Raw genomic sequence first — 12526 nt, 5'->3', positions numbered from 1 at the left:
AGGGATTGAATGAAGTCTTTGAAAAAACTCCAGAAAATCTGTACAATACAAGTTGCATTTCAGGTATGCTGTGATTATGTTTAGGTTCCTGGATGGAACAAATTCCATTTCTGTAATTTTTTTAAAGAGAAAACCTAGAAACTTGTGGCTCTGTTTTTGTCTTGTATATGTCAATAAGAAGAGACACAAATACTCCAGCTTTGAATATACAGCCTTACATGGGACAAGGAAACGAGCTAATTCAGATGTGAGAGTTTTAGGTAACAGTGTTAGCATAATTGTCTTGCCTACTTAGCAGTATTTTTAGATGAATTCAGTTTGAGATTAGCTAAGTGACTTATTTTAGCATTTCTTTCAATACCTTCTTAGTAAGATGTCCTTTTATTTAGTACATCTGGAACTGATTGTAGAGTTCAAACATTCCCTGATGCCCTGTAGAGATGTAAATAAAACCAGAAGTGAGATAATGGCCATACTATCTACAACTGGAGAAAATGCCATCCGGTGCCAGATCACAGTTAAAAAAGTTTGGACTGCATTTAAGCACCACCTAATGAAAAGGTCTGGGTGCTGGTAGGGTCAATTTCAAAGGCAGACACTCCAGAAGTACAAGGCCAACTTTTTTAAGGCCCAGCGCTCTGACTTTGCTCCTAATCAGGAAATGTATTTGTTGTTAACAGAACTACACATAGTCCTTAACTTTACTCTTCTGAGGACTCTAAAGTCACAGCATTTTGATAGTTTGACATTCAGGTTTTGGATTAAGTTTTTTTCAGGAACTGATGCTTTGAAGCAGAAACTAAATAGGATCATAGTTTACTGAGCTTGTTTGTTTGAAATGGCTCAGTAAAGTTAAAGAGAGTTCTGTCTTTAAGTAGTTCAGTTTGTATGCGTCTCACTTGTTTTGTCTGTTTTTTCCCAGCTCTCTGCTCCGCTATGGAGGAAACCTGTCCCTTCAGAGTGCCATGAGTGTCCGGTTCAACAGCAATGGGACCCAGCTGCTGGCCCTGCGCCGTCGCCTGCCCCCGGTCCTCTATGACATCCACTGCCGCCTGCCTGTCTTCCAGTTTGACAACCAGGGGTACTTCAACTCGTGTACTATGAAGAGCTGCTGTTTTGCAGGTGATCGTGATCAGGTAATAAGCAAACAATGCTGTCCTGAGTCTCCAGAGTTTCCGTGAGTGTTTGAGAACACCCTCTGTAAGGGTGGGTTTTGTCTGATTTGTGTGGTAAAACAGGAGACACAATGCAGGCTTACTCAGAACTGTTTGGCAATATGGGCTGTGAAAGAAGGAAAACATACAACAAAGCATATGATAAATTTCACCACTTGTTTGATGTGATCTAATACTTACTTGGAAGATAATATTTAGAAGAAAATATTTGCAGAAACTTTTTAGGTTCAATTAATGTAAAGTTGTCTACTCATCTACATATGATAAGGAAGCATTTTCCTTGCATTTCAATATTGCTACTGAGTGCAGTAGAGGGAATCCCACAACACATAAATATTGTGAACTTATAGATTTATTGATTCTTATTTCAAATTACAGTATTTCTCTTTTAATATTCTATGACTGGATCAGGCAGGTTAGGTCTTTGTAGCTCAGTGTTCTGTGAGTGATGATGGCAAGTGGTTAGGAAGGAATAGTCTGTTACTTTACTGAAGCTGGACTTTGAGTCTACTACTAATCACAGAGAAATAGGTCACACATAAAGTGGCTAACAGCAGTTTGTATGAGTCTAGAGCCGGACAGTGTCTTTAGACAGCTGTATTTAATAACCACTGGTGCTATTTAAGGGCAAAAATTCTATTTTCAAGCCATGATAGTATAGAATTATGATCTGAAAAATTTCTTCGCTGTCATCAGCAGAATTCCTAGTCAGAATTTGATCAGTAATTCTACTGCTGATGCTGCAGGAGGCAGAGTTGAGCTTCTTTCAGATTGCAAGTAGGAAATACATTAACGTCACTGAACTTGAGCAGTGTTTCTGAGTTTTCCATAGTTTTTGATAGGAGTGTGAAAATGCAATGATGAAACCATCTAAAAAAAAAAAGTGGTTTACTATAAAAAATGGGAAAACACACGTATTGTTTAAGAAAACCACTGACAATTTGTGGTTTCTTATTCTTCTCCTCTGGAACTCAGAGTAGACCTGTGTACACTCTGATATACAGTTTAGCTTCTCATTGGTTACTGAAGATGTAGATAAAAGCCTTAGAATATGTTGCTCTGCTTTCTAAGCCATTTTCTTATGGGTATGGTATTATTTTAACAGGAAGAATATGTCTGGTCTGCATCAGGTTGATGTGATACTTTAGGAGCCTGCTTTTTAAAAAACTTGATATTTTTGTGGCTTGACTGACTTTCTGTTCAGATCAGTAGCAGCACATAATGCTGTTCATGATTTGGAAATCAGAGCAAAAGACATTTATATTGTCTTATAAAGCTGTGTGAAGAGAGATGTGGAATTTGACATTTAGACATGGGCTCATAGTCCTCTTCTAAGGAGAGAACAAAAAGATAATGAAGTTAGAAAATGCCAACACGTGCTCCAAATCTGTATGTCTGGAACTGTCAAGTAGTGTTCAAATTCAGTGATTGAGATTGTCAACACTATAGATAGCCCTTAAGGACTGCCTTTTACAGAGTCCAATTCCAGTTCCAGGTGTATCTGAAAAAATAAGGTTAGAGTTTGGACTGACTGTAAGAAAGACGAGATGAATAAAAGAATTACAATGTTTTTTGAGTTTTGCCCTTCTATACAACTAGTACACTTTTTCACAATGTATCCAAGTCTTCACCCCCACAAATCAGAATTCATCAAAAGAAGAAATAAATCTGTATCCAATTTAATCTGGTTCTAGTCCCCTCTCCCTTTTACTATTGATGTCCCTTGCCTTAATGAAGAATGTCTTTTATTTGAGATCTGTGCAAAGTAAGGTACATAGAATTCCTGCTTGTGTTTCCTTGTGGGATCAAAACTCCATGTGGGTGGAGGCTCATTTGAAGTGATCTAAGGATAAGAAGGTTGTTTACAGATTGTGAATGGCACTTGTGGTAGGGAAGGCTTCTTTAGCAATTTTTTTACATTGCACCTCTGATGTTCCCTGACTTCAGTTTTTCTTTTCATCTTTACTAAACTGCTGATTCTATCTTTTTCTTCTCTTTTAAGTTGTCTTAACTGCTTAGGTTTTAACCCTTCACACAGAGCCTAGTAATTTAAAAATGTGATTCTCCTGTGTTCAAAATTATGTGTTTACTATTATGTGTTGTCTACACAGGTAGTTCATCTGATAAAGTTGCATTTCTATTCTATATTTTAACTCTAACATCAGTGCTTAGAAGGCAGTTACACTGGGGAAAAACAGCTGCTGAAAGGGGGAGGCCTTTCTTACCCAGCAGAGGTGATGTAAGAACTTCTACTGGCACAACTTCCTAACTTTGCAGCAGCATTTACTTCTTTTTCTGAGTTAATGACTTGTATTGATTCTGAGGGGGCTCAGATCATTTGAATCTGATATAAGGAAGGGATTGAAGCAGGGGTGAGAGGTGAAGAGATGGCCTTGAAGCTCTGTGAGACTCAGTTCCTCACAGAACTACAGCTTTTGCTAATATTTCTCTGAAGTTTGTACATAGAAAATGACTCACTCAAAGGAAGCTTTCTCATAAATCATGACCATCATAATTTAAAACCCTATAACTCTTAGTTTTGGGCTGACCTTTGGAAATTTTTTTAAAGATAGTGGTGAAAATGTACAGAAAAGGTAAATAACACCATGCTGGAAATGGAACTGTTGGATTCTGGTATGACAGAAATGAGTAGGTTTTGAATGGAAAGCACGCAGCTTAAGAGTGTTCTTGAAGATCACCCTTTTATCTTAAAAAACCAAATATTTAAGTTCCCATAATGATCAGATGTGTTATTCTTACTTTGACAGGATATGTGTGTTACATTAATACGATTTCTTTGCAGAAATAAAACACAGACTAGTAGTTGAGGAACAGTTTGATTGTTTTGTCTACTGATGGCACTTAGACCCTGTATACTAATCTTTCCAGTATTATTTTTTTAGCGCTTGAAGATTGTGGCAGGTGTTCGGCAGGGCTTGGATCCAGAACTCCTGAGCTGTCACTCTAGAGGGAAGCCTGCCACCAGTAGGTGTGCAGTGAGCTGTACACCAGCAGCTTTAACTGGAGCATCTCAGATGCGAGTAGATTGAAATCTCTTAGCAAAGAATGGTGTGCCACTAATGCTTTATGGTACAAAATGCACAAAGATTCACTTGGTAACCCCAATGATCTTCTGATATTTTTAAGTTTAAAAGAACATATTCTGAAGTGCTTACATGGTTTTGGGCTGTTGCAGGTATTTGGTGTGTGTGTGTGTTGTAGCACAAGCTGTAAGTGACAGGGATCCTAGAGGATGAACAGTTTCTTTTTGTGACTTTGCAAACTGTTGTTTTCCTCGAAAAACCTTTATTGTCCTGGTCCTCATGAACCTGATTTGAAAATCAATGAACAGTATATATGAGATTTTTTCCTAGAAATGCCACAGTAATACATTTCTTCCAACTACCAAAGCCTAAGAGGCATTGTTTAGCTGGTGTTTTATCTGCACCCATTTATAATGGGCTTCTCTCCGAACTGTCTTTTGTCCATGTCACTAGTGTAATGACCTCATTCACATGACACCAATTGTTTTCTTTGAAGGTGAGCTCTAGATGTTGGTAGATAAATGGGTTCAAAATGGTGTGGCATTTGCATTATCCGGGAGCTCACTTGAGTCACACAGCTGTGGAAGGGAGGAAGGGTAATGTGGGCTAGATGGATCAAGCATGACACTCAGCTTCCCACTGCCTTTGTTGGCTGTAGAGATTTGTATGAGACCATAATTTATCCATCCTTCTGGTATGAGCATCCAGGTCCAGAATTTTAGAAGCAGTTTATTTATGCATCTAAATCGCGCTGACCTTACCCTAGTGTGCATAAGTAGTTGGTTAAATACAAATATTAAATATGTGAGAATCTCAAGTCATGCTGGTGTGCTGGGGGAGTTTCTATTCTTCTTGTCAGCATTAGGATCTGGGAAATACTGATTAAATACTAAGAAATTTTAGTTACTAGAAAATATCTTCTTGTGTCTGAGGGTACAAAAAATGTTGAAGGGCTTCAGGTACCCAAATGCTTTCTTAAGCCTAGGAGGCTCAAAGGCCATAGTGATGGGCAGCAGGAAAAAAAGGCCAGATAAAAACCACAAAACACGATCACTCTCCAAATTAAAACAGACCAAAAGTATTTCTTGCTGAAGAATTGTTGCCTGTGTCACAACTATGAATGCTATCAGCTCATTCCTTTTTTTCCCTGAGTAGATAATGTGAGGCTCTATAACACTTGTGGTTGTAAAATCAACAGCCTATTGCCTGCTTTAAAAAAAGGAGGGGTGGGGAGAAATAACTTGTACCCTGTGAATCAAACAAAAAGTGTCTTGACTCTGGCATGCCCTCAGACATTACATCACCACTCAGCCTTTTCTGTTGACATTACACTGGTATAGGAGAGTTTCAGGAATGCACTGCTCGTGGTACTACAAGACTGCTCCAACTCTATAAAGTTACCGCCTTCATTATGTTGAAATCTGTGTTCTAAATCGCTATGGTTAGGGACGCGACAGTTTTTCCCAGGACAGAATTATTACATGAATGTAACTCTTCCAAGAACGAGGCTGGCTGTGTAGGTGCCAGTTGCCTTGTATGGTAGTATATTGCCTTTGTGAAGAAATACAACTTTTCTTCAGTGGTGTTCTTTGTGTCATCTAAATTAAAGTCATTTCTCTTGGGAAGTACTGCTTATCAATGTCTAGGTTTAAGAACTAAAAAGAAGAAAGGGAATTATTCTTTTAGGGAATGTATTGTGAGTTTCCTGTGCACAGAAGACTTCTTAATGAATAGTAGCTTATTGCAGTCAGCATTTCTCACTATATAAAAAGTGCTCGATATGCAAATATGGTGCTGTGCTTGGATGAAAAGAAAATCAGTATCTTACTGTCTTAAATTTGATTTCTTCCCAGAATTACTGACGAGATTGTATTTCACTTTTTGCTCCTTGTAAATAGCAGTTTAAATCTCAGCTATATGCATAACGTTACATACATGCAAAATGCATACATGAGATTTATCTGGCTGTGAAATGATTTATTAATTTCTTCTGCGTAATTTCTGGTAATTGTTGTGGGACAGTCATACTTAAAATGTCTCTTCAGAGTCAAGGTCTTGACAGAAGGGGCTATGAATTTTTTTTAACCCTTCTTAATCTGATCACCTCTTCTGCTCTTCCCAGTGCATCCTGTCAGTCCTGTGTCCTGTCTCCCTTCCCTTCTGCACTCCTGTAAGCCCTTGGCAGAGGTTTTTAGACATCTAGATAGTACTGCATAAGCCCTAAAGGACCCATGTGGAAGCTGAATTCTGGTGGAGTGAAACTCTGACTCAGGAGACTTTGAGTTTTGCAGGCTTTGTGTTCCTCATGGTACATCACAGAAGATCTACATTTTAGTAGCACCTCTTTTGGGACTGGTGGGGAGAGGGAAGGGAAGTGAGCAGGAATGCACTGCTAAAAGTGACACACAATGGGTGCTGCACTTCTTGTTGAGCTCTTAAAAATAGGACTTTACTAGACACTGGAAAAGCAACCATGAATTCTGGAGGATTTTGACTAATAGGATATTTTATATAAGGTGTTTGAGAAAGTAAAGTAACATGTCTGAAAAAGACAAAAGAGAGCAACTGGGGTACGTGCAGTTTCAACCATGTACAGAAGAATCTCCTTCATATGCTCAGATGAACTGTTTGCTCTCATTGGAATGTAGAAGGAATATTTTCCCTGCTATTGGAATCCTCAATAAGGATTTCTAAGTTGCTTTTGTTCATAAATAAAATTACCGTTATGGCCTTTCTGCGTGGCAAAAAGGCAGCTGTAAAAATGTTGATGGATTGTTCCCAATGATGCTTCTGTAAGCATTTAAAACTGCCCCACACAGAGTTGGCTGCTTGTAAGATCAGGGACTTAGGGAGCAGGAGTACGAACTTTTGACTTTGAATTTTATGTACTAGAAGCAATTTGTATTTCTCCAGTCTGCTGTGTCACAGCATTTCTTTTTTCAGTTCATGAGATAGGCATGTTTCTTACTGAAGAACAAAGCATCTGTTCTAAAAAAACCTTTGGCTGTACCTGTTTGATTTTCAGGCTGAGATGGAAAACTTTTAATCTCTTTTTTTGTGCGAGATTCAACATTTCTGAAAACAAGGTTAAAACAGTACAGGTTGCAAACTGCTGCCCTGGCTAGTAGAAAAAAAGACATCTATTTTCAAAGCAAGTATGTTTTTTGATATCACAATGCTGTGAGCGCTCTTTAAATTTATTAAATATTGCCAAAAAAATATCATTTGCACCCCAAAAGTTATTATAGAGCAGAAGATAAAATCTTGTGTAGATATCCTTTCTTCTAGATGAATTATTTTCTTAACCATAAGTATTCCAGAACACATTTCAGAGAGACCTTCCTTAGTTATTTCTGTTCTTACTGTAGTTTTTTTCTTTGAAAGACAAGAATAAGAGGTTAGTAGCCTGCACAGGTGACTGCTCTTTGTCTACCTAATTTAACACTCTGCCTAACTGTCTTGGAGAAAAGAAACTCTTAGTTGGTAACAGTGAGAGCTGCTACAAGGAGAAGAGGCATCTGCTGTGACTGTGGTTGGAGTCCAGGGGTACAAAGAATGCAGTATGCCATTGAGAGGTGGGGTCCCGTACTTTCCTTGGTCTGTACTGGCACCCATCTGACCCCTTTAGAGTCTGGCTGAATTACATAAATGAGAGTACTATATTGAATGACTCGTGGCAGTTTGTACAGGATTTTACTGTTGCTGCTACTGAATCAGATCACTCTGTGTCAGGGACGCCTATTTTGGCACAGCATACCTATGGACGAGGTCAGAAGTGATCATTAGAGCAGATTTTCAAGCTATACACAGTGGGAACTCTGTAATAAAAGCTTGGATTCATCAACATAAAGGTACCAGCCTGACGGAAAGATCAGCAATTGCGAAGGAATGGAAATACCTGACTAATTTATCCCCTAACTGTTTAAGGAAAGGAGTACTTTGCTCTGTGTCTGGTTTTGACATTGGTTCCTCTGGTACTGCCCATCTCAAACAAGCTGTATTGCCTTGCCATTTTCTTGCTTGTTTGTTTCTTGATGCTTTTTAAGTAGAAAATAGTCTTTTCCTCCTCTGTAGTTATGTCCTTACCTTGTACATATATATATATATACAAGCACACGCAACCATACATGTATATATAAAGAGACCTTTCTTAATTTTTGCTTCACTTTATTTATGGCTTGCTTATCCCTCTTGAAATAGTTCCATGAAAAGCAGATTGTCATGATGTCATTGCCACTTTGCTGGATTCAAGGTTGAGTTCGCATTTGGGTTTCCTGACGTTTAGTTAGTGAGCTGTAATTATGGGGCTGCTTTTTTCTCAGTGGCGACTCACAGGGTATCTCCGTTTCCTCTGTGTGACAGCAGCCCTTTTTAAAAGAATATTTCTGGAGAGTCCATAACTCTGGGATTCTCAAGTCCTCTATCAAAAAAGTTCTTGGAGACAGAGAGTGGCCTCAAAGAACAAAATAGCATAAGCCCTGTTTACTTAGGAAACATTTCCTCCTTGGAAAAATACAGTTTTTATATTCTTCATGTAAATTAATTCCTTCTCCAGAGTGCTGATTGCTATGAATTTCAATCTCATTTGGACTAACAATGTTTTTCAGACTTCAGTGATGCTTCATGTCAAACTGTGGATTCCTCAGTGAGTATCGGTGCATATCCCACGGCAGAGGTGATGTGCAAGGCAGCTTGTCTCGTGTAAGCAAGAGGCATTAATACTTGAGCTTAGCAGACTGCCACTAAGCTAGATTCTTTATCTGTTGTCATAGGGAAAGAACCAAAAGCCTACACCCCACCCCTAAGTTATGTTACAGGTGATACACGGAGGACCTGCCCCTTAAAGGGTACGTGCAAAACACCAGTGTAACTGTTTCAAATTTGGATGCCTCTGTGCTTCTTCCCCAGCGTGTGGATTTCACATTACTTGAAGAAGATAAGGGACAGCCTGAGAAAAATTCTGTCTGCTCTGATCTTTTCTGCCCCAAGTGTCATTCTTCCTTCTAAGGGAAGGACAGACTTGCTCACGTGATTGGGAATTGAGGTTTAAGTTGAGTCTCTTTCAAAGCTGTAAAAAGCAGCATGGAATTTGAGTCTCTCTGACAAGCATTTTCCTGTTAGTAACTTAGCAGCAATCACTCTTTAAATTGTGGTAATTTCTGTGCCATTACCCGTGATCTTGTGCATCCTTTTGCAATTATATGGTGATGGTGCTTTTTGGATTGTGCATTTAAGACAAAGTCTCCTACCTTCTTTTTGTTCTCCCCTACATGAGTAGGGCCATTCAAGAGATTTGCTGATACTTTTGGAAAAATGATCCATGTCTGCTAGTCCCTTATCTAGGGCCAAAGGCTTGAAAATCTTTCTGATTTAGGTCATAAATAATAGGACATTTTATGGAAGCAGGAAATGTGAATGTTCAAAACTAAAATAAGGTTTGATTTAGGTAGTTGTATTGAAATAATCCGTGTTTAGTAGCACCTGAGGAAATGTAGCTTGTGGGATTTTGAAAGCTGTTAAACTGGCAGTGGTGAGAACAAAAAATAAATTATCTGGACTGGTAGTACTCTGCAAAATGCAAGGCTAATGCTACTGTTACAAGACTGTAGCAGCAGATTAAATCTCCATTTATTTGTATGAACTGCTGTAATTTCCTTGGGGAGAGAGAAAATGAGAAAAGTTACAGTGGAATGAGTGGGGAGCACTAGTCCAATGTACTCTCCCAGATTCCTGATGGTAGTTCATTTTAAGCATTTTATGCATACTTGAAGCTCAGACTTAATTTGTGTTTTCTCTCAGCAGCAGACTATAACCACGCCTGAGAGTTTTCTTCCTTCTAAGGCAAACTCTTGAATCAGCAGCTCATAGTCATCTGGAAACCTTTTCCTGTCATTGTTGCTAATAGCTAGACATAGAAGCTGATTCTACCCTTCTGAAAAACCTCCAGTATTACCAGCAAGTGTTTTTTCTGTCTAATCTCGTGTTCACATGAATATTGTAAATGTTGATTTCCAAAGTGCTGGTCAGATACAGCAGCAACAATGCTGACAATGAAACAGGTGGGTTTAATATTGGTCTGTCCCCTCCAGCCATCTGAGCTCCTTGTGCAGTGTCTGGTCTGATTCCTGTTTCAGCACTGCAGTAGTTCATGAGGTTGTGCTCTGCTTGGAGTTTGTCTTTAGTGCGGAGGGTGGGAGTAGGAGAGTCCTTGCTGTCACAGCCATTTAGTTTTCTCTGTGAATGCACTTGTTTTTGTCTCCCCCTGGCTTGCCCCTTTGATTTAATTATCTGGGGTTTTGTTCTTAAAGTGAGTGAATTGAAAGTACTGTGCTAGGAATTATGCTTTCAACATCCCCTCAGGACCAAAAATCCTTGTTCACAATTAAAGTGGAGTCTAACAATAAGCAGTATGACATTCTTTCATCTACCCCACCCCAAACCTTTTTTTACCTTTTCTTTCTTCCTTTTAAAAAAATCTACTCCATTCTCTCAGGATTTCAACCTTATGAACTATGGTTTGGTGCAGTTCATAGTAATTATTTCTTTGACTTTTCCAGCACCAGGGACTGACTTCTTCATTTTCTTAATCCTTATTCTCCAACTTTGAACTAGTGAGAAGAACTATTGCCTTATTTTTATATTAACAATAAATACATAAAAGAAAAATTTTCACTGATGGTCATGTAAATCCTAGTACAATCAGTCCAGTTGTGCTCTCCAGAGGCCTTAGGTTCCCATTGTCATGTGTAGAGAGTACTAATTGGAATTGTTTCCTTTTCCAATGTCATGGAAGGGGCATGTTTCTGACTTTACCAGCTTGGGTGTCTGCTCTTGAAGCTTCTTGTGGCATGTTGTTCTTGCAATAGCTGCAGTCATGAGGTTGGTCTTGTGGCAGTCTCTTGGTCTTGGTCTGAAAAGTCATTTTCTACTTCTCAGACCCATATCACTTAGTCTTACAGAAAAGGACCACAAGAAAAGGAATGCATTTGGGGATTCAATTCTATATTGTGAGAACAGGAGGAAAACACTTACCCTGGAAGTATCCTAACAGAGAAAGAGAGCGTAAAACAATGGTGGCTGCTACAGTGGTGGCAGTGGAATCAAAGGGATACAAAATAGTTGGATATTTTGTGGAATATAATCAATTTCTCATAATTATTGGCAGAGCTAACCATCAAAATTTAAGTATATTGAAAAAGTTCACGACTTGCACCCCGTTGCTTACAACATTAAACTTGTGTAAATGACTTTAGCAATTAATGCTTTTCACACATACTGATGTGTGTCTCAGTGTCAAGATTAAAGCCATAAATACTTTTTCAGAGCAGCTCAGATCTCAAGCTGAGCTTGTTCTGTGACTGGACATAATTGCACTGCAGATGTTTTATTAATTCCTACTTATTTTCTCTTAATTCACTCTGGAATATGTTGGCCAGGTGTGTTTGATTGATGCAAATGTCATTAGGCTTGGAAGCGATAATGAAGGGAAGGACTTTGTGGTCCTTTTAAGTAGGTAGGAACTATCTCCGTTTGAAATAGTTGGATTGAGTATCTCTGCCATTGGAGATACTCGAGCCATCTGGACACGGTCCTGGGAAGTCAACTCTAGGTGGCCCGCCTGGAGCAGGGGGTTTGGACCAGATGACCTCTGAAGGTCCCTTCCAGCCTCAGCCATTCAATCATTCTGTGAATTATTTTAAAGGTACTTCATAAATTTCTTTCTTTAAATTCCCCAGATTGTTTTTACCTCTGTCTTTGTGGCCTGAGTTTGTCTTCCCATTGGGGTTTTCATGAAGCTGTGATGTCTGATGGAATGTAAAGGTTTCAGGTGGGCATTTTCCTGACACTGCCCACTTCTCCCCTCCTCCATCCTCTCCTCACAACCCAAGATCCAACCTCATTCCACTGTGGCAATTATTTCCCTTTTTAGTTTGGCAGTATTTGAAAAAAATGAGTCAGAACAGAGCTCTATAGATCACTTGACTGCTGGAGAGCATCTTCAAGGTCAGATTAGGTTGCTCATGGAATTGTCCAGGTAAATTTTGGCTTTGCAAGAGTAAAGATTCCACCACCTTCCTGTGGACAAGTTGCAGTGTTTGTTATTCTCCTCTTGAACATGCTGTTCCTTTGTGCTCAGCTGGAATTTCCCTTGCTGTGACTTGAGACTGTTTCTTCCTGAGTGTCCATCCACTGCGTGCCTCTGAGAAGAGTCTGTCCCTGGCTGCTCAGTATTTGTTTGAAGAGTGAAGCTGTTGAGGTCTGCTCTCTCCCTTCCCTTTCTCTTCTTCTGGCTAAACAAGACCCATT

The 12526-nt window shown here is 39.2% G+C and overlaps 1 protein-coding gene across 5 annotated transcripts in view; it reads left to right on the top strand.

Moving 5' to 3' along the window:
- The window catches only part of DCAF5 (DDB1 and CUL4 associated factor 5), a 62480-nt gene that overhangs the window by 31060 nt on the left and 18894 nt on the right, over positions 1 to 12526 (top strand). For all 5 annotated transcript variants that reach the window (XM_071558165.1, XM_071558167.1, XM_071558169.1 and 2 more), the window contains exon 6: positions 923 to 1136. In XM_071558165.1, coding sequence (XP_071414266.1) covers positions 923 to 1136 — 214 coding nt within the window. The remainder of the gene's footprint in view (positions 1 to 922; positions 1137 to 12526) is intronic.

This window comes from Pithys albifrons, chromosome 6 (genome assembly GCF_047495875.1).
Source record: "Pithys albifrons albifrons isolate INPA30051 chromosome 6, PitAlb_v1, whole genome shotgun sequence".
In the NCBI taxonomy this organism is placed as follows: Eukaryota; Metazoa; Chordata; class Aves; order Passeriformes; family Thamnophilidae; genus Pithys; species Pithys albifrons.
The sequence above is the reverse complement of the archived record's forward strand: the minus strand, read 5'-3'. Positions and strand labels throughout refer to the sequence as shown.